Source organism: Peromyscus eremicus, chromosome 19 (genome assembly GCF_949786415.1).
Source record: "Peromyscus eremicus chromosome 19, PerEre_H2_v1, whole genome shotgun sequence".
NCBI lineage: Eukaryota > Metazoa > Chordata > Mammalia > Rodentia > Cricetidae > Peromyscus > Peromyscus eremicus.
In genome coordinates, this window is record NC_081435.1 from 45,109,257 (window position 1) to 45,132,185 (window position 22,929).

General features: G+C 43.0%; 1 protein-coding gene across 1 annotated transcript in view; it reads left to right on the plus strand.

Annotated features, from left to right (window-relative positions):
- Megf10 (multiple EGF like domains 10) overlaps positions 1-22,929 on the plus strand; it is a 110,718-nt gene that overhangs the window by 61,485 nt on the left and 26,304 nt on the right. Inside the window, exons 8-12 of the mRNA XM_059245951.1 lie at positions 1,328-1,540; positions 9,686-9,860; positions 11,278-11,398; positions 12,169-12,332; positions 14,581-14,683. Of these exons, the coding sequence (XP_059101934.1) occupies positions 1,328-1,540; positions 9,686-9,860; positions 11,278-11,398; positions 12,169-12,332; positions 14,581-14,683 (776 nt within the window). The remainder of the gene's footprint in view (positions 1-1,327; positions 1,541-9,685; positions 9,861-11,277; positions 11,399-12,168; positions 12,333-14,580; positions 14,684-22,929) is intronic.

Genomic DNA, 22,929 nt, shown 5'->3' on the forward strand with positions numbered 1-22,929 from the left:
CAGTGATTTGAAAGAGACCATGGGGAAGGTCTCCACGAGAAAGCTGCCCTGCTGTTTGGGTTTGGCAGGTGGAAATGCACAGCTATTACTGACAGGAAGATGAAGCTCTGACTAAAGCAGCAGCTCCCACAGTGACTGCTTAGACAGCAAATCTAAGTGTATTTGTTCTGAATTTACACTAGAAACTACTAGTTGTTTAATTAGAGGCTAGAGAGGTAAATACAGGCCAGGACCAGCTATTATACATTTTGCTTTCCAAGAGAAAGAAAATACTGTGCCAAGACCCAATGAGCCCCCCCCTCCCGCCCCACGCTAGTTCCCTGTGATGGGGCGGCATCATAACTTTCCCAAACTCCCAACAGCCTTTACAGCATGCTTAAATAAACCACATTAAAATCATGCAGATAACCTAGTACCAGGAGGCCCTTTCCCCTTTCTCCATCATATTTAACGCATGCTACAGCCAGAGTCAACCAGCAAAATGTCAGAAGACGCCCAAGCTTTTCCCTCTATACTTAGAATTCCAATATTGACACTCACCACACCCTATCATTAAAAGTATGCCAAGCCTGGTGGAAAGGCTGCTTCTCTTGGAACTATTTCTCTCTCTTATTGCTCTTAAGCATGCCTTGCCGCTTGCATTGTTTAGATCTGGAAAATGCAATACTGACCTACATTTTTTATCGGAGTCTGGTCTGACTGGAAAGCCACATGGGAAGTGGCTGCTGAGACAGTGTCCCCTCCTGTGGTGAACACTCTCCTAGATGTGATGTTATCTCTGTCTTCTTGGCTGAACGCTCCCCGTCACCTCACCTCGCCAAAAAGAGGTTTGGCTAGCCCCACTAACTACTCACGCTTGCCACAGAGCAGTGATGACTCTTTCAGTCCTCCAGCATCAGCTTCCCACATTATCCAACCTACCTAAGCATCGCTCCCCTCCATGCCATTTCTTTTTTCTTAAAAAGACACTAAGGTGAACTTTTGGGTTGCTTTTTTTCCCCCTTGTCATTTGGCTATCCTTCCCAACAGAGGACAATATCTCACTTGCCAATAAAAATTGTTAGAAAACTCAATGCCTTCTTATAACCTACAAACTGGGATGGAGGACATCTGATATTGGAAGCCTAGAACTCCTTGAGTCTTTGATTGTATTTAGTTCTCCCTTTTACATGCTTATGGCTGTTAATGCTATTATCCAGAGTGATCCATCTCATTACGTTTTCTGCCTATAATGGGACAAACATAAAACACTATGGGTTCAAAAAGCACTTCAACTTGTACATGGTTAGGCCCTTTTGAACCAACTGTTGGCCTCTTGTTTGACTAGGTGTCAGGATGAATGTCCTGTTGGGACCTATGGAGTTCGCTGTGCGGAGACCTGCAGGTGTGTTAACGGAGGGAAGTGTTATCACGTGAGCGGGGCATGCCTATGCGAAGCAGGCTTTGCAGGCGAACTTTGTGAGGCGCGCCTGTGTCCCGAGGGGCTCTATGGCATCAAATGTGACAAGCAGTGCCCCTGCCACCTGGACAACACTCATAGGTGAGTGCCAGCGGCCCCTGGAGAAACCTTTTCTACTGTGAAGTTCTAACTTTAGTATTCAGGAGTTGGCAAGAATGGGCTCTCATTGACAGAGATCATCAAGTTGAAGGACTACTTTTTTTTTCATTAGGGACTAAAAGCTGTTGTTCAAAAGGCTAAAGTTATTGGTTATTGGTGGGTATTAAGTTATTTTATCTATTGATTGGGACTGGTAAAAATGATTTTGCTGAGATGAACAGAACTTTTCCCTAAGAGAGAGATTATGTGACATTCCCTTAGAAGCAAAGATACCACAGAGAGACAGGGGTTAAGCCAAAGGCAAGATGTGAAACCATCACGCTCCCTGCAGCATCTTTTACTTGACAGCACATCTGTGGGAGAAAAGAAAGGCTACAGAGAGGAAGTGGGCGGGGTTTGGGAGAGTGCTTCACATGAGGCTGTCACATGTGGAATAGCTTTCAGAACTGATTTCTCTGAAAAAAAAAAACAAAAAAAACAAACAAAAAAAAAAAAAACAAAAAAAAAAACAAAAAAAAAACCCAAAAAACCTCATAGGGATCTTTCAGCTTAAAAATCTCTCCAAAAATTTAGGAACAGGAAATCACACTCCTGCCCACCCTACTGTGCCTTGTGTGTCCCTGAAAAGTATCTTCCTGCATATTATTTTCTCTCCCCTTCTCCAAGGACCAGATACATATAACTTAGAATTCCCAGCCCATTTGCAGACTTCTGGAAAAGATAAATTGGACAAAAATGTGCTATAGTACGTAAGAGTTCAGACCTTTGTTTGCATTCAGCACAGATGGTACTTCATTTATACCTAGCCACATCAAATCCCAAATACATAAGAGTTGGAGGAAAACAGAGGTGTGCAGTTGGTCTATTCTTTAAGCCATTATTGTGAACAGAAGAAAAATGAACTTGTATTGTATTGTAGTGTGTGTGCGTGTGTGTGTGTGTGTGTGTGTGTGTGTGTGTAAGAAGTGTACTCTCTAAGTGATTTAAGTAACTTTATTATGGTCAACTTTGGGCTTCCTTCATTGGAACATATTGCTATCTCTTACATGAATCATTTAGGTAAGTATATAAGTAATAAGCTCTCTGCAAAGATTTATTATTTTTAACTTCCTGATATGTAAGGAACTAGCATGATTAAACACAAATCATGAGTTTGGTTTCCTCTACAGTAAGGCAAGCCTCATGTAAGCACCACCACATGCGGACTGCTTTGCTGTGGGTGGATGCAACTGAAACCCAATAAGGCCGCAGACCTACAGAAAAGTGGACTCTGTTCTGAGAGGAACTGGAGAAGCATAGAGACTTGGCTTTGGTGGAACTGGGTTTCTCGATGCAGGTGGAGGGTGTTTTTTGTTTTTTATTCCCCTTGATCACAGGACTGGGGTGCTCTTGACATGGGCTCCATCAGACTATAAATGTATGTACTCCAATAAAGAAGTAGATGAGATTGTTTGAGAATTACATAGATCAAAACAATATTGAAATGATGCCTATCAGATATTCAGAAGATTTAGAAACAATTTAAATGCCCTTCCTCCTGAAAGCTATTTTAAAAGATTAGCTTTTTACAAATTTCTATTAAAGCTAGTTAAATGTGGATTACAAGAGTCTATCACGTTGGCTACACAGCTGGAGTCATCTGTTAATTCTTACATCTTGAACATCTCTCTAAAATGCGGGGCCCTTTGGAGATAAAAAGGGCTTAGAATCATTGCTTTAATCGAAAGCCTAATTTGTTCTCTTATCGTCTAATAAAGCAAGCAGAGATTTGCCCTTATATATAATTCATGCAACAAATTTATCCAAAAGCCTTTCCGTGTAATTAATAATATATAATGCAATGTAAATTAGTAGTTTACATAGTGTCTAGTTCTGTGCCTGTACATATTGACATCTGAGAGTCACACATTTGAGGAGGAGTTAGTATAGGCTGGCATTAGTTACATCACAACAAACGCATGATGCCAAATTGAATAGCCTTAGCGGCTGATGACTTTTTAATGGGTGGGCCAGGCTCATTGTGGGGGTCTCCTTTGCTATTTTCTGTAGGTTTGGCTGGTAGATCTATGGGAAACTGACTGGTCCTGGAAATCGTCACTCCATGTCTGGCATTGGGCTGCATGACAAGAGTGACTAGGCACATGGAGTCTACAGAAGGGTAGCCTGGGCTCATTTTAGCCAACTAAAGGCAGCCACAAGCAGGGCAGTCTTTAACATCTAAATACGTTTAAGCATTTGGTTATGTTGTATTGCCTAATACTCATTTGTAAGATGAATCAACCCTCACAAGCATACTCAAATTCAATAGGCTCTACTTTATTTTATTTTACTTTGAGACAAGGTCTCATTGTATATCCCTGGTTGACTTGGAACTTGCTATGTAGACCAGACTGGCCTTAACTTGGCCTCCACTTCTTTAGGAGAGTCCCTCCCAAAATTGTAGCCATTTTGTTTTGTAATCCATTATTTAGTTGAGATTAATTTAACTGTATTTACAAGTAACATTAATATTTTAAATATTACTGAACCCAAAGACATTTTTGCTGACCTAGACCTTCAGGTGGAAAACTAACTTTCATAGTGGAAATGATTTAGAACAAGAAAATAAAAGGAGTTTAATTAGACCACACATAGCATATATATACTAGCCCTTGTTAATAAGGACATTCAGTAGCCGTTAGCAATCAGTATGTGCCTTATTTTGTAAGCGCCACCTGTTCTAATTTGCTTTCCTGTTGTTGTGGTGATAAAGATCATAACTAAAAGTGACTTGGGGAGGAAGAGGTGTGTTTCAGCTTCCACTTCCAGGTGTTGGTCTGTCACTGAGGAATGTCAGGGTAGAAATCCAAACAAAAACCTGGAGCAGAAATGATGAGGAAAGGGTGCTTACTGGCTCAATCTCTTTATGCTCACCTAACTCTGTTATATAGTTGATACCCACTTGCCTAGGGATGGTGCCTCCCACAGTGGGCTGGTCCCTCCCATATCAGTCACCAATCAAGAAAATCCCTCACAGACATAGCCATAGGCCAATCTGATTGAGTCAACTCTTCAATTGAGGTTTTCTCTTCCCAGGTGACTCTAGGTTATGTCAAGTTTACAATCAAAACTAACCAGGAGACGACCCAATTGTCATTGCATTTGAGTGCAGACCTCATATAAGGGAATAAATAAAAAGAAATTCAATGACTCATTATGTTTAGTAAATATGTCTTTTGGGGGTTGGACCCAGGACCTCACACATGCTAGACAAGTACTTTATTACTGGTACAGTCCCAGCTCTTTTCATATTTTTTTTATCTTGAGACAGAGTCTCACTGAGTGCCCAGGCTGACCTTGAATTTACAGTATGGCCCAAGCAGTCCTGGAACCTGTAATCCTCCTGCCTCAGCCTCCTGAGTATCTGGGATCACAGACCCATGTCACTAGCCTCAGCCAATATTATGCACAACTGGACTCGTGTTACAAATTAGCTATTAAATTGAAGAACTACTCTTTTAAATTAGCTATGATTATATGCATATATAAAATGACAACTGTTTCCATATGTGCATAGTTATATTTTCATGTGTAAAGCAACTTGTTCTTTAGACAGAAAACAGGTATGAAGTATATCACCCTTCCACCTCCAACCTTCCACATCTAGGTCTCATTATCCATTAACTGCCTGAGTGAGAGCCCATTGAGTACTTCCAAACTTCTCTGGTGTCCTGAGTGTAATTACAAAATGCTAATCCAGTGTCAATCATTGTGAGAACCAGTGCGTTGTACTACCATTCACAGGGGGCCCTTGAATATCACGTTCTCTGTCTGCCCCTCAGTTCACATTCATGTAGTAATATCTATTTGGTTCAGCATTAATGCCTATGTCATGAGTAATATTTCTGAATTTTAATTGTAAGCCATTTTCTACCAAAGAATATCCTTTCCTTTGTCACAGTTGAAGATAAAATAAAAAGTTTTATTTCCTTTTCTCAAGTATGAGGTTTTACTCATATACATTTGTCTTGTTTTCACTATCTTTTTCTTTTTGGTTTTTCGAGACAGTGTTTCTCTGTGTAGCTTTGCGCCTTTCCTGGAACTCACTTTGTAGACCAGGCTGGCCTCGAACTCACAGAGATCCACCTGGCTCTGCCTCCCGAGTGCTGAGATTAAAGGCGTGTGCCTCCACCGCCCAGCTTGTTTTCACTATCTTGCTGACTTTGAATCACAGTGTAAAATCCTAAATTTTAGCACTTCCTTTTTGTATTGAGTCTTTCCTGAAGGATGCTAGCAAACTTCCTTTTCTTTCAGTTTCAAAACAGACTGACAATCCTGTGTTGTAGTCTGATTCTGCCACTACTACATATGTGAGCCTCCGAATAAGTTTTATCCTTTCCAGGCCTCAGATCCCCATTTATGAAATGTGGCTGTGCCTGCCACTTTAGATGGTCATGGGGACTGAGGTAAATAATGCATCTAGATAGTTCAGCAGGGTGCTGGCACCAGTTCAGTGCCCTGTAAATGCCAGGTGCTAGTGTCTGTATTCGCCTAAATTAACTTCACAGATATTGTATATTTCTTTGGGATTGGAGGCAATTCCTTTTAATTTAAGACTAACACTTTTGAAACAAAGTTTAGAGGAAGCCCTGCCTTTGGACACAGGTACTGTGTCATGTCTCAGAGATGCAAGGGAGAAGCCCGGATTATATGAAAACCAGATCTGAAGTTGGCTATGTCCTTTTCATCCTTCACTCTGCAGTTTTTGCTATGAGCCTACTGTGTGCTGGGGACGGGCAGGGAAAGTGACTTAAGTCCTGTCCTCCTAGATCTTGTGGCGTGGCGGGGAAGAAAGATGTCGAGATAAAGCAAGTCAATACTACAGACTGAGAGGTGAGCTGAGGAAAGGAAGGATGCAGGGAAAGGGAACTGGATAGACCTGATTAAGTCTTGGTGGTTGGAGAAAGCTTCTAGGAAGAGGGGCTGTTTCAGCTGAGACTGAGGACAAGATGAAGAGAGAGATAGGTGAAGAGGAGGGGAGGTGCCTTCGAGGACACTGGAGCAGCCCCCGTGGAAGCTCTTAAAGTGGAGAACTCGGGGTGCCTCTACAAGCTGAAGGAAATTCAGTGTGACTGAGTGTAGTGATAACGTGAGGACCGCAATGGCAGGCCTTTCATTGTTGGGTTGGAGAAAACACAGAAATGGCAGTGGCCGATGGCGAGGCTTCATGGCTATCTCAGGGTGACTCTCTATCTGGCTTTACAAGGACAAGCTAGTGAAGCCTGTTGTCTTGGGTAAGTTTTAGTCCCTCCTTCTTTACTCTTAAGAGGTCCTGGTTTAGGTAACTAATAGTACAGTCATGTCAGCATGTTAAACAGTATGTGTTTTATTCCTGTTTAGCAGGGAACCTTTGACAAGCTTTAAGGAGGAACTGTGGTGTGATTGATGCTTTAGATGACAGCGCATGTGTAGACACAGGGAGGAAGGTTGGAAGGCTTTTCAGTTCAGGCTTTGGCAAAGTATAGAACAACGTAGAGGTGATGTGGATAGTCAAAATACAGTTTTGAGTTGGAATGGTTAAAGTCCTAGTAACAATTAGAGATGGGAGATGAGGCTGAAGGAGAGACCAAGAACAATTCTCTGCCCTCATCAGAGAAGTTTCCTCTTGCAGGGAATGGGAATGAATACAGAGACCCACCACTGGACAATGTGCAGAGTGAGAGACTTTGGAGACTCAGTCCTAAATGGGGTGTTTCATCAGACTTCTACTTGCAAGGCTCAAGGAACTATTTAGAACAGGAGAAGGAAAGAGTATAAGAGCCAGAGGTGATGGATGTCTCCATGGAAACTGTCTTCCAGACACAGCAGGACTGATGCACATATAAACTCAGAGAGACTGTGGCAGCATACACAACATCTGTACAGGTTCAAACCAGATAGGGTCCCAGCACTGAGAGGGAAGAGTGGACATGGGGTGACATCCCTAACCAAGAAAATATCTGCAATTGATACCCACTAGCAAAGGGGAAAAAAATCAGTTTTCTCCAATGGATTTTCACTGGGTATATTAACCACACTCAGGGGCAGGCCCCATGCCCAGGAGTGATTGACCAACAAAAAAAAATGAACTCAATGCTATTTTTGTAAACATTTTGTCTAATTTTTCTTTGTTTGGGCATTTTTTTTGTTGTGATGGTTTTTGCCTATTCATTTTGATTTCTGTTTGTGTGTTTCTTTTTTGTTTGTTTTAAAGAGAGCAAAAATACCCACAAAGTTGGGTGAGCAGAGAGACGAGGAGGATCTGAGAGTAACTGGAAGAAGAGAAAACATGATTAAGATACAGTGCATGAAAATTTTTCTTAAAAGTTTAAAAATATAAATAAATAATAAAAAAAATTTTAAGGAGAGTAAAAGAGAACAAGTCCTAGCTGTGTCCAGTAGTTCATGCTTGTAATCTTAGCAAGAGCCAAAGATCTTGATTACGAAGTCAGCTTGGGCCATGTAGCAAGGTCCTGAATCAATGAGCAAGCAAGTGGACAGAAACACCGGCAAACAGAGCAATCCCCAGGCAGAGGGATGTGGTACCACATACAGAAATACAGGTGACTAGGGCAGATACTGGATATAGAAGAAGGGAAGAACAGGGCTCAGCCTTTGACACAGTAAGCCTGAGATGCCACAAAGATGCCAGGTATTTGCCCAAGGATGATGAGCAATAGATATATCCGTACATATATAGATCTAAGTGTGTCTGAGACTCCAACCCTTGTCTTTTGCACCCAAACCTTCTCTACCCAGGAAACCTCAATTGTATAAATGTATTTAGGTTTTTCTTCATGTTTTCTGAGCAGGGTTGTGATGAATATCTAGCTTTTTTCCTGTGGATGGTTAATTATAGTAGGAATCTGAAAGTACATTAAAAAAATAAAACTTCAGAAAATGAAGACCAAAGCATCCAGTCTCCTGGCGTTTTCTGAAGGAGAGAGGAAATGAAGAACATCAGGTTCTGGGGTGTGGGGCTGGAGAGATGGATCAGAAGTTGAGAGTACTTGTTCTTACAAAAAAACCTAGGTTTGGTTCCCAGCACCCATAGAGTGGCTCACAACCATCTGTAACTCCAGTTATAGGGTGTTCAAAGCCTTCTGCTGACCTCTGCTGGCACAAAGCATGCATATGGTGCTCATACATACATATAGGCAAAGCTCTCATCTACATTAAAAACAAATAAGGTTATGGTGTGTGGCTGAGACCTCACTCACTAGGGGATTTTAGGTAGGAGGCTCTGTGCCTTCCCTAAGGTCACTCTGGTAGACAAGAGAACTAGCATTAGATTCTGACTTCACCACTACCAGTTCCTCACTGTCCCCCACCCCAAAAGAGTACAAATTCTATGACGGTCCTTTAGAAAAGACATTTCCATTTAGCAAATGTCTAGGTGGAAATTAGATTTTGTTGTTTATCCTATTTAAGGGGAGGTTTTGGGCTTCATGGGGTGGGCAGGGGGGGTGCATCTTTACACAGCTTTTCTATTGTCAGCAGAGTTTGATTGTCAAGGTTTTCCTGTGTCAAGAAGCACACATGTTTTAAGCCGGCATACCACAGAGTGCCGTACTGTGTCCACTCACTTGCATGAACATCTTAGCACAGCTGATGTGTCCATTTGCTGTGGGGCAACAGCTGGCTGCCTGGCCTGTCAATGTGACTACTGTTCCAGGTGGCAGCTGCCACGGTACCACCAGGTAGATGGGTTGGGAGGAGAGGCTTGTTGGCAAGGTCGCTGCTTTTGGAATTCTCTGGCTATCACACAGTGGACTTGGCGTTGCCTGGAGCTCTTCAGCATGTCTCATAGTGCTGCTTTCTTATTGAGTTGGTGCTTTCAATTTAAGACAATTAAAAAGAATTTTAGACACAAAGATATGGTTATTGTAGTCACTTGAGTAGGACATGATGCTGATTTCATTCACTGGTTCTGTATTAACAATTGGGTGCCAGCCAATTAATTAAACACACCACCATAAGGAATTAAGTGTAAATCATGTTCACGGACTTACCTGCACATTTAGTGATTCTTGAGAAAGCGACATTTGTCCATGGCTGAAGTGTCATGTTTAGCCCAGAATGACTTGTCTTTTCATCTGTGTCTCTCAGCTGTCATCCCATGTCTGGCGAGTGTGGCTGCAAGCCGGGCTGGTCTGGACTCTACTGTAATGAAACATGTTCTCCTGGGTTCTATGGGGAAGCTTGCCAAGAGATCTGTAGCTGTCAGAACGGGGCAGACTGTGACAGTGTGACTGGAAGGTGCGCCTGTGCTCCTGGATTCAAGGTGAGCAACTTGGGCTCTGGGAGGCAGGAGAGGGATACACAGTGTGAAACAGATCAACAGCGCAATTTACGTGAGCTACCATCAAGTACAGTGAACGTGGTTAAACCATTCATAGCATTCATGAAAGAAGAACTGTCTGAGAAAGTTAACTCTAACATTCCATTGATGACTGAGAACACTAATAAAACCATCAAGGTGTCATTGATGTTTAATATTAGAACTCATCAGGAAGTATGACCCATCACAATTATTCCTTATGTAGTTGTTATATTGTGACCTATTAGCAACATAGAAATAGTTTTTCCAATTGGTTTTTATTAGTTATTCTTTTCTTTTATTTTCTCTGTGTAATAAATAGCCTAGGCTATCCTGGAACTTGCTTTGTAGACCAGACTTGCCCAGAACTCACAGAGATCTACCTGTCTCTGCCTCCTGAGTGCTGGGATTAAAGGCATATGCCACCACCATCCAGCCTAGTTATTATTTTTAACAGTTTCTATTTTAATTCCACAAAACTTAAAGACACAACATGCATCAGTTTGCAATTATGATACATTTGCACACTGCAGTCAGTTGCATGTGGTTTTGAAGTCTGTTTGAGAATGCAGCTTCTGCAAATGTACCTGTACAACAAGAGAGCAGAATTGTGCCTTTGGTCCCTAGGACTTTCTTAGCTATTGAAAAGGGGAAGTGGTGGCTGTGTTTTATTTCCTCCCCTTGAAAAGATAGCATTGAACTCTGTCAAGTGTTGACAGTCACTCCAGGGCACATGGTGCACTAAGAGTGGGCCATGAAGTCGTAGAGCCAACAGGATCTTTCTAGAGGTTTCTGATCAGAGTCATATCCTTTGGCTGACCCCTGAATTAACCTGCTCTTAAGAGCCTTTTGTGTTTTTTTGAAAAGAGATGTCCCTCAGTTACCTTAAGTAGCTCCGTTCTGTGTTTAATTCCTACTGTTGGATAAATTGAATCATACCGCTGGCTGAGTATTGCTTTGATTCAACCATTAACATTATATATCATACAAAGGGGCCCACGAAGCATTTAGAAATGATGTGCAGTTTGTATTTATATTTTTCTTGACAATAATTTTACAGTTATAACTTATTTTTATGTATCTACTTGCGTAACCAAGGGAGAAAGTTTTGTTTGGTTGTTCTGTTAGGAAGACAAATCTAAAGGAGTCAGCAGGCTTAGGGGATGTCCCATTTAGTGTTTTATCACAATCGTGACCAGCCAGTGTTGCACTTGAATAGGTACAATTTACATGAGGAATGGTATTATAGCAACTTTCAAAAGCATGGAGTGTTAAAATTAGAGGGAACGCACAATTAGCATTGCGGCGGTATATTTTTGTTTGCGCTGGCATGGTTTCAGTTGGAAAAAATAGCTGCATTTTGCTGTTTGTGCTCATCTAGGGAATTGACTGTTCTACTCCATGTCCTCTGGGAAGCTATGGGATAAACTGTTCCTCTCGCTGTGGCTGTAAAAATGATGCTGTCTGTTCTCCTGTGGATGGGTCTTGTATCTGTAAGGCAGGTAAGAGTATGCATGTGGGAATCTTTTATTAGACTCCGGTCCTCTCACCTCCAAGAGTCACTGCAAGGACACACTGGAGAGGGATCTAGCTCTAAAGCCACTAAAATTGGGGTGACCTCATCATCCCTCATCCCTCCTGAGTCCAGGAAAGAAACTCATATTTGGTCATCTCTGAAGTGGCTGCCAGCTTTCAAAGTCTGAGTCCATGATTTTGGGAAGGGTAAACAAGCAGACGTGTCTATGCCCCCAAATGGCCTGACTTGGAGGCATGACAAGAAATGCAGCCAGCACAGATTTTATGTGTGGCCCAGAGTGTGTCCTCCATAGATGCAGCCAGGATCTTGGAAACACATTTTTCATGGTTAATGGCTACTACTTCAAAGATGGGGCTATTCTTCCAAGAACAAACCTTCTACTTCCTCCCGTATAAATAAACAAAGCTTATCATTCTATCCTGAGCATCACACAACATTAAAGGTGACCTCACTCCACATCCCTTCCCAGTAGCCCAGGGGTGCTTCTCAGGGTTGGCATCCCTGACCGATCACACGGCACAATTGGCTGCTTGGTTCCTCGGGGGTTCCTTTTCATTTCTGGTGGAGGCCTTTTGTGGCAGAGCCAAGGCTGTCTGCCACTGCTGTGACTGGGGCTGGGCAGCACTGTTACGCATCTCCAAGACATCTCTAAAGGGAGATGTGGCTTGGAAGGGCTTAGCAAAGCTCCCGGTCATCTTTGTTTTTCTCACACGCTCTGTCGTTCTTGTCATGCAGGCTGGCACGGGGTAGACTGTTCCATCAGCTGCCCCAGTGGCACATGGGGCTTTGGCTGTAACCTAACATGTCAGTGCCTCAATGGGGGTGCCTGCAACACCCTGGATGGGACCTGCACCTGTGCCCCCGGATGGCGAGGGGAGAAATGTGAACTTCCCTGCCAGGTATGTGTGCTCTGGGTAGCCATGCCCGGAGGACTATGCAGCAGGATTGACTTCTTTGTGCAATTTGTTGTTTGTTTGTTTGTTTGTTTTTCCTGACTGAAGGTGAATGAGTGTGACCCAGTCTTCAGTAACTATTACAAGAGTGCAAGTGGACAGAGGCTCGGAAAGGGATAGAGTGGAAGTCAGTTAGGGAGGCTGTAAAGAATGCCCCCTTCTTTCCTTTCATCCCTATCTGTTTTCCCAGCCCCCACTCCAGCATTTTTAGGTTCTTACACACTCATCTCTGGGGTGCAGCCAGGCGGCAGCATTGGTCAAACACCAGTGTATGCCTGTCAACTCTCCACGTATTTTGTTTCCATTATAATGGAAATCTGCAGGCTTTGGGGTGGGAAGTGACAGGGGGCTGAAGAGGGGGCGGGGGCTGGTGTCACAGAAATGATGAAAGAAGGCTTGGAAACAGCCTCGGTTAATGTAAATATTTCTGGAGGCGCAGAAGTCTCCTCGGCACTCACTCCCTTCCCTTGACCTAATTTGGAGACATGCACCATTGGAAGGTCTCCTCTCTAGGTGCTGCAGACTGGCTGAGGGTGGAGTGGGAAGGGAATTCTGCAGCGACCTGTTGCATGCTTGCTTTCCAAAGCACTTAACTGCTTTCTTCCCTGCGCACACCATGCTTTCTTCTTGAGCCAACAAGCATTCTATCAGCAGTGGCATATGTTCTCTTCCCCGAGGATATCTTCAGATAACAATGCGACCCCCTGAACTGGGCCATTTTATAGACAGGGCTTCCATGGGACTTCTCTTTCCCCCTCTGGGCATCCTTCTTGTTAAGTACAACCCATTTCCCAAGGGAAAAAGGATTCCGGCCGTGCATTATTCTGTGCTCCCCAAGGCCCTAGGAGCTAAGCTCTCTTTGCAGTTTCTCTTCAGACCAATGGGCAGATTAACAAAGCTCCACTGGACGGTTAGGTGGTCTTCTGCTTCCTCGTTGTGGACAAAGTGGAAACCCCAGTGCAAGTCATCCATTGTTTTGCATTAGACTTAATCGAGAAAGAGCTATCAATCTGTCAATCCTGTCCGTGTCCGGGCCGGGTGAGGTTTCCTGTATTAGTAAATCAGGGAGATCTGGCAGTCCAGTGGCTTCTGTTATAACAGAGCTAACTGCTGTGCAATCCCGTCAAACCTTAGTGGAGCCTCATAAGTGGTTTAGTTGGTTTCTTTGCTTAATAAATTCTAGACAAATGATTATGTCACCTAACACCCGCTGCCTGATAATGCTGTTTCCATGTCCCCAGCCTCAGTCACTGGGCTGTTTTCCTCAGTGTTTGGGTGACACAGGAAGGGTTATAGTTCCCTACACCATTTCCTAGGATCTGAGGTCAAAAGTAAGTTTTCCCTACAAATAAAAATTTCCGTTCTTGTTCATGAACAACTGGTCATGCCCATCCACCAACAGTCTCTTCTTTATTAGGCCACTTGATAGTAGCACGTACATTCAGGGGCAGATGAGAAGCCTGCCAATGTAATGTTTATTTACAGTCTTAAATCATAATGTTCTACACAGTTCAGACTTTTTCTTGGAAAGGAAGATAGTTATTAGAGAAAATAACAACAGATTTTCAGTGTTCTTTACTATGTCATGTATTCCACTGACAAGAGCTTATGGAAATGAACTTAATTTGTATATAACACATGTAACATCTATGTATCCATATCTATGTATCTATGTACTTATCATCTATTTATCTGTCTATCTAACGTATGTGTGTGTGTTTATATGTGTGCATGTGCATCTTTTTTTATGTGGACAAAGACTTCTTTTTCCTCAAGGAAGAGAATTATAGGGAGGGAACACTGAACTATATTGTAAGAATAATTAGAGACAAATGAACATATTTTTACAAGTGTGGTAATGATAAGAAAAAGCTCTTTTAGTCAATTGGCATGCTTATATTATTACAATATCATATTGTTGTATTATATATTATATTATTGTATGTATGCATCATACACTCCTGTTGGCATACTTGCTTTCACCATGCATATTTCCCAACTATTGCATCAGACATAAGTTAGAGTTGATGTTATTGAAGTTAGAGTTGAAGTTAGAGGTGATTTTAAAATGCTACCCATCCAACTTGCATTTTGCATCATGGGAGAGGTGATGTGATGCCTGTGCCCTTGTTGTTTGCTGTCATGGGAATGCTTAGGTTTGTTATCACCGGCTTTGATGTTCCCTTCCTTGCAGGATGGCACCTATGGGCTAAACTGTGCTGAGCGTTGTGACTGCAGCCACGCAGACGGCTGCCACCCCACCACAGGCCACTGCCGCTGCCTCCCTGGATGGTCAGGTACGAGCTTAGGGCCAGTGTTTGAAAGAAATAACCAATGCTTTAGTATCTAGTGATGTTGCCTACTCCTTCAAAGAAACATACACAGGTAATTTTTTCAGAAAAAAAAATGCAGTAAAGTCCCTAGCAAGTGGACACATTTTTTTTTTGTCCATGAAATGTTATATGTTAGGTGTGATTAATCAGTCACCAAGGGCAGCCAGTTTCATTGAGCTTAAATCCCATTGATAGAATGTAGGCCAGCAAGATTTCTGTGGTATATTTTGAGTATTGACAGAGGAAAAAAAATTAAGTCCTAAGACTATAATTAGAATCATCATAGAGATAAAACTATTAACTACTATTATGATTCATATACTAATATTAAATCTCATTCCTGAAAATAAAAGTTTGAAAACTTTATCTTTCTTAAATTTTTGAGTCAAAAAAAAATTCATGTTATGATTGAGCATAACATTTCTAACCATGGGGTAGAAACTCCTCCTCATTTATGTGGCTTCCATTGAGTTCAGCCAAGAAGTGTATCAGGTGAATAGTGGTCCCGGAAGAAGAATGATGTCTTTACTCATGGTGTTCAGGTTTGCTTGGACATTTAGTGCCATCTTCAAAGTCTGTAAATCATGAGCGAGAACATCGCTCTTCTTGCAGGACTACTTTACATCCTCACCAGCAGCATCTGAGTGTTTTTATGTCCCCACTACACATCTGTCTTTCGGGTGACATCCATATCCGTGGGTGTGAAGTAGTACCTCTTTGAGGTTTTGCTTTGTGTTCCTCTGGTGGCTGAGGATGCTGAGGATCCATCATCTGTACACTTATTGGCCGCCTGTAAAATTGGTAGAAATATCTATTCAGATCCTTCATTAATTTTTAACTGAGTTATTTTTCTTTATATCATTGAGTTCTAAGACCACATTATATTAATGTTCTTTACCAGACATGACTTGCAAGCATTCCTTCACATTTTCTGTTTTTTTTCTCCCTGCTATTTTCATAGCATTTTTCCAGCGGAAGTTTTTATTCTGATAAAGTCTACCTTGTCTAACTTTAAAATGTTGTTCCCTTGTGTTTTTTGTATCAATTTTAAGAAATCATTGCCTAACACGGAACTGCTGAGATTTATCTTTATGTTGTCTTCTAAAGTTTCTAAAACTTTTATACTTAGGTTTTTGATTCACTTTGAGTTAATCTTTTATATGCTGTGATCAGGGGGTCAAACTTCATTCTATAACCAGTGACGTCAGCACAGTTATTTGAAGACTTTTCTTTCCCCCATTGACTGTCTTAACTTCCTTGCCAGAAATCAGTTTCCCATAGATGTGAAGCTTATTTCTGGATGTTCTAGTCCATTCCATTGGTCTGTATGCTTGTCCTCACACAGGTACAATTCTTCCTTGATTATGGTGACTGCGTAGGAGGTTTGGAATTGGGAGAAGGGTGAGCATTCCACCCTTGCTCCCTCTTACAGTTGTCTCTGCCATGCTGGATCCCTTGAATCTCCACATGGCTTTTAGCATTGATATACCAGTTTCCGCAAATAAGTAAGATGGAAATTTAGTGGGGTTTAGCTGATAGATTAATTTGGGGAGCCTTGGCAACTCAGCTACATTAAGTCTTCAGATTCACAAGCATGGTCTATCACCAGCAACCCCTCAGAGGGATCTGTTGCCCCCTCCAAAATTTGCTGTGAGTTTCTTTGGTTGCGGGTAGAAGAAAACAGGGGTGGATTGTCACATTTTAGTGCCTTAGAGCCACCTTGTCGGATAGGCGAAGCTGGTACAATGACTTCATTTGCTGTCAGTAGGAGTGACCCATGGAGTCAAGGTCCCTGTCCCTGTTGTTCCCTCTTGACTTGCGAACTTGGCTTTATAGTACAAAAGTCTCTGTCATCTCTCCATCACTGATGTTGATGCTGGATCATGTCAGGCATTAAATCACATCTGTGATTTCACCAGGGTTCCAGGGTTTTGCAAATGGATGGACTGCTGTTAAATTCTCAGTGACCTCAGTGAGGCAAAGGAACACTTCTAATCTGGTAAATTTCAGATCAAGACTAACAGAGGCCACATTATCTAATTTGGGCCCTACTCTACCAAACCTACGTTTGTCTTTTAAATACATAGAGAGTAGGGGGGTGTCCCTGGACTTAGGGGTCACAGCTTGGGTGTCAACCTACTCTGATGATTTAGAACCAGCCTGTGAAAGGAACACCCTAGTACACATGAGAAAAGCAGGAGATGACTTGGCTTCAAGCCAGTCAAAAAATGTGTTCCTGGCATTCCACAGTCTGGGTCATGGGGTAAGACAAATTATCCCATCTGGCCTTAGACCTACCAGGCTCCTGTGGGAATGCACTGGCTTTGCCACACAATGTGATCTTGTAATCCCCTGCCCATCTGTGACCAGCCTGCTTCCTGCTTCATGGCTTTCTCTCTCTCTCTCTCTCTCTCTCTCTCTCTCTCTCTCTCTCTCTCTCTCTCTCTCTCTCTCTCTCTCTCACACACACACACACACACACACACACACTCTCCTTTGTCTCTTTGCTTTGTAGCCTGTACTTCAGTCTCTATTGCTCTCAGGCCAGCCCAGGAGTCCCAATGCCTCATTTCTCCAGGTCTTCCATGAGCCTGGGTGTGTAAATAGTCGTCAGTCCCTGAGCCTGCTAAAAAGTTGTTCCCCACACTCAAAGAACACATTTGATACAAGCAAACACGTGGGGGGGAAGACAGTTCCAGAAAATTTAAAAACAGATCACATTTGGAATGAGAGTTGGGTTACTTTCTTCTAAACAGAAAGAACAGAGTCTGTGTAATATTTATACAGGGCATCATTTCATTGTCAGCCATGAACAGACTCATGTTTTTTCACTGATAAATTTGGTTTCAATAAGTTCCTTGTTAAGACTTTTCACAAGAAGAAGGATTTGCTTCTCACCGGGGAGCCAGCTCTCAGCCAAATCATTACCCTGAGCCCATGGAGGCACGTGAATCTGCCTCCTTTATTCTCTGTGGCTGAGACTGCTCTAGATGACAAGTTAGGGATCGCTTGCTGGAGAGGGTAGAGTCTGATGTAACAGGGGCGTGTCCTCAGTGAACTGCAATGCAGGGCCTAGGCTCTTCCCCTGGCCACAGTGACAAAAGTGGCACAAAGTGTTCAAGGGTGGCATCCCAGAGCACACAGGCAGAGGGGGTAGTGAGGGGACATTTGAAGACATTAGCCACTTAGACTGAGCCGTCATCTCATCTTAAGGAAGTCTGGTGTCTTAACCCATAGTCATCACCACTCAAAACTTCGAGGTGTTGCCTCAGGTTTATATCTTCCTAAAGGAGCTGAGATTTTTAAAACAGGGCTAGGGACTATGGCTCTTGACCAGGGGAGGGAAGGCATTGTCAGCTTAGGTGGCATGACTCCATTCAAATTATACATGTCTGTGTATACACATAATAACAATTAAATCAAAAGAGGCTGTGAATTTGAGAGGGAGCCAGCAGGGAGAGACATAAAGAGGGGTTTGAGGGAGGAAAGGGAGGGAAATGAAATGATACAATTATATATAATTTCAATTTTTTTTTTTTACAAAAATTGAGGAAAATAGGTTTATAAATGTTAGCATGTCTTACCTAGGTAGAAAATGTAATACTGTGGCTGAGTGGTGGTGGCACATAATTGCACTTCCAGGACTCTGGAGGCAGAGGCAGGTGGATCTCTGTGAGTTCTAGGCTAGCCTGGTCTACAGAGTTCCAGGATAGCCAGAGCTATCACACAGAGAAACCCTGCCTTGAAACCTCCCCCTCGCCAAATATTGTGAAAGTTAAGCAAAACTCAGAGTGCATTTGATATTCCAACCTCTCTTTCCAAAGTTAATGCACCATTTTCTCAAAGAAAGGAATGCACGTTTATAATATGCAGATATTTAAAACTTTAGTTTATTGACATTTTCAGCCAATAGGTTGTTTTATCTGAAAGAAACAGATCTCATTAGAAAACTCTGGGGCCTGTGTTACTCTGTGACACCATCAAGAATATCTAGGCTGTGTCTTAGCTTTGTACGAATGAGTATACACACTGCACACATTCATGTGCACTCACATACCATATATGGCATGTGTACAAACACATTCCACACTGTTATAAACTGAAACCAGCTTTTCAGAAATGATTGAGAAATTCCAGATGAAATATAATTAGTTTTACATAGATAGACATGTACATGTATATGCAGTTTTCCAGAGTAGTAGTGGAGTGACGGGCTTTATAAAGTATTTCCTAAAAACCAGTAGAAACAGGTTGATGTTTCTTCCTTTCTGTTCTGGGTTCAGTCAGCCAGAAACACCTATTCACTGAGCGTTACAGTTAATCACCATTTAATTCCAGCTGTCTGAAAACATGTGTGGTCTGTGGCCTGGTTCCCAGCTCTGGCCAAGATCACTGTCACCTGGGAACTCTTTCCACTTGCATATTCCCAGTCATAATCTAGCACCTACTGAATGGGAATTTGGAGGGTGGAAGGGGCGGGGTGGAGAGGAGGAAGCTCTCACCTTCCTCTACACCTTCTCACTCATGAAGCTTTTTTTTTTTTTTTTTTGGTACAAAATTTGAAAGGCTTTGGAAATCTCTCAGCATGCTTTCCTTGGCATATGGGGATGAGCTGCATGTCTGCCAGGGGCACTTGTCTAGTATACTACCTGCACACCGTGATTTGACTTGTCCTTTGCGTCGTTTCAAAAGTTATCCTAGTAGCCCAGACTGGCACTCTACAGTCTGTTTAATGGAATCTGGTACATCTTATCATCCTAATTATTGATGATAATGGGGCCCAGGGACCATTTCTTGACAGAAGCCTCATACCAGTGACCAAAGAAAAGAAAACGCTCAAAGATGTCTTCGTACTAGAACAAGAAATTTGAACACTGTCTTAGTTAGGGTTTCTGTGAAGAGACACCATGACCATGGTAACTCTTATAAAGGAAAAATTTGGAATGGCTTACAGTGCAGGTGTTTAGTCTTTTATAATCATGCCAGGAAGTACAGCAGTGTACAGGCAGACATGGTGCTGGAGAAGAAGCTGAGAGTCCTACATCTTGACTCACAGTAGGAAGAGAGAGAGAGAGCTGGGGCCTGGCTTGAGCATCTGAAACCTCAAAGCCCACCCCCAGTGACGCACTTCCTCCAGCAAGCCCACACCTACTCCAACAAGGCCACACCTCCTAATAGTGCCACTCCCTATAGGGGGCCATTTTCTTTCAAACCACCACAAATACTAAATTGGTAGAAAGGGGGTTAGGATATCACATCAACCCTTGAGCCCCTAGGCAAATGAATGGGATGATCAAGACATAATATAAGGAGATGGGACAGCAGAATGAAATCAGAGGTAGGGTACTCACCTGGGCCCAGCCAGGAATGGGGGACTTGGAAGGAGAGCCCCATGGGGATGTTGATGACAAGAGACCAGCTTCTCCATGACCCCCAGGAAGGAGAACTGGCAGCCTTTCTGTCCCAAACACCCACTGTGACCAGTGGTGCAGATGAAAACTACCTTCAGGGACTCATCTATCTCAACATAGCTCTTTGGCACCTTAGCCCCTCAGTGGTGCTAAAGGTTACCTTGAGGGCCTTGCAAGGGTGACATCCCAGAGTCACCTAAGTGGGAATCCAAGTTCAAGTCAATAACTACACGAAAGGGTTTAATCAACATGCAAATGCCCAATTAACCACGAATGCAAATGACCCACTTCTGGGACCTTCTGGGCCGAGGCATGGTGTGTGTGTGTGTGTGTGTGTGTGTGTGTGTGTGTGTGTGTGTGTGTGCAGGTATCCTTCTGTCTGTCCCTCCCTTGATGGACAGAAGGCTCTCACCCTGAAGTGAGAATGGCACTACAGAAAAGCCCCCAGCTTTCCCACTCTGCCCTGCAGCCTGCTCTTGGCTCTCACCCAATGCTGTACTCAGACAGGCAGTGCTTGCCAGCTTGTTGGTCTTGTTGCTACAGATGTGAACCTCCCTAATTTCTATGACTGAGAGGGACTTTTTGTCAACAACCAATACAAAGGTGTGATTTAATAACCACAAGTTGGGTGTCTCTGTGTTCTCTGCTGGCATTATGGTTGGGCACGGGGAGTGGAGAGTCATAATTGTACCAACTCCTTCTCTGTTCTGTCGGGAAAGATGAAGTATGGACAGAGGTGGTAGGTGCACTGGTGAATAATTTGTCTATATCGTCTGTGCCATCACTTTGAGGATGATGTTAGAAATTAGGAAACTAGCAAATTTGTGACTAAACAGTGTGGTTCTTCTACAATCACCTACCCCAATTAGCATTAACAAATATCTCTTTTTCACTCTAGCGTGTGTTTAATGGTTTGCTGCCCAGGGTCAAGCCATTAAATCAAAATCATTTTCTTTATTTTCCAACATCCCAGATACTGTAATATTGGCATACTGGGTATGAAAGAGACGAGGACTTGGGGCTACATCTTTGAGAAGGGGAAATAATGACATCCTAGATGATTTATTTACTACGTTCATGCAATCACAAATGCCCAGGGAATGCCGGTTTCACATCGAGGCCCCTGGCTTAATGCATCAGGCATTAAATGCACGAACACTTCTTTAGTGCTGCTTAAGCTGAAGTTTATCACGGTCATTCAGCCATTGCCTAGCAACTTGAGAAGGCTATCAATGGGCTCTTTGTCCCCAGTCCTGGCAAAAACAGTCCCTCGCAGATCTCCTTATCAGCATTGGAAAATTTATTAGAAAAAAAGTGCGTCCATTGAGCAGATCTGCCTGCAAATAGAAACCCACCCTCTACCCATCGGCCCCTCTTCCAAGTATTTTAGGAATCATCTCCAGAAACAACTAGTTTTGAAGTTTTTGTCTGTTCCTTGGTGGATATCCCAAAGAAATCATCTTAGGGGATTTCATTCTTTTTCTATTTCTCTTTAGTTGGGGGTAATAGCTCCCAGCCCCTGAAAGTTAGCCTTTCCATTCCGGAAGGAAACGGTGCTTGCACCCATGTGGACTGTGTCTTGGCTTCTTCCTGCTCTAGCTTCCATTCTTCCGAGCCCTCATATTCAGGGCAAGCGCTCTCCCACTACTCACTGGGCCACATCCTCTCTGCAGACATCCCCACAGACACACTGAAGCACCGGACAGACATACTGACACACTGACATACTGAAAGCACACTCCTCTTCATCTAGACACACTGGCACCCAGGGCCAGCCATTACACTTCATATGCGTCAGTTTCCAGACTGCACAGCCAGGCTCTCTCGATCTCCCGGCTGACAGAGTGAGTTGTTTGGGGTAGGAAGAGGGACAGAGGAACTTTCCATTCGCAACTTCTCCACTGGTCTCCAGAATTCTTCCCCTGCAGTTGGTTTTGTTCGGTGCCTGTTCGTTTTTCTCCCTTTTCACCTCCATAATCTCAATTTGTCACGTGACTTTTTGTCTTCAAGACTCATCTCTTACACCTTCATCCACTCTCCTATAAAGCACAATTTCATCTGTGCTACCCCTCATTGGGTCTCTGCTAATGTGGTGTGGTGCAGGGGTGGGGTCTCTCCCTCCACAGCATGGTGCTCTTAGCTCTTCTTTATGAGTCCATGGCTGTCCACATGCTTTGCTTGGTATTTCTAGTTCCTAAGTCCCAGCTCTTCCCAACTTTGGTAATTCCTGAAGGATTTCTGCATGCTTCTTGGGACTCTGAGTCTTGTAGTCACTATCCCCTCTGCCTAGAACGATTTTCCCTCCATCCTTGGTCCAGTTCACTGGACAGAGCTGGGGGTGTGTCCCAGGGCCTTATCATCTGGAGTTAACTCTTTTGGAGAGTGTCTCATCAACAAGCCAGAATCGGCTGGACTCCCAGAAGGCATGTCGACTTAAATTATTTTTCGTCTTTGGCAAACAAGGAAACAAGAGTATGTTGTGTAGGATTCTATCAGAGTTGGGAAGTATGAGATCAATAGAAATGATGAGAGGAGGGGGTGTTAAGCAAACTTACCACTCGTTCGACACCTCCTCATCTTGGAGCATGCCTCACTGCAGGGCTGTCCTTACTCAGCTCCCCAACCTGCTGCTAGGACGTGATTCAAAGAAACACTTAGCCAGGACTTAATTATGACTCTCACTGCCTGACATTTTACAGTTAGGTATTTATTTCTTCGACTCTCAAAGGGTGTGCCTTCTTGCAATATTAATAATCCTTAGAGAGAAGATCCCAGCAATAATAGACTTATCATGCTCTT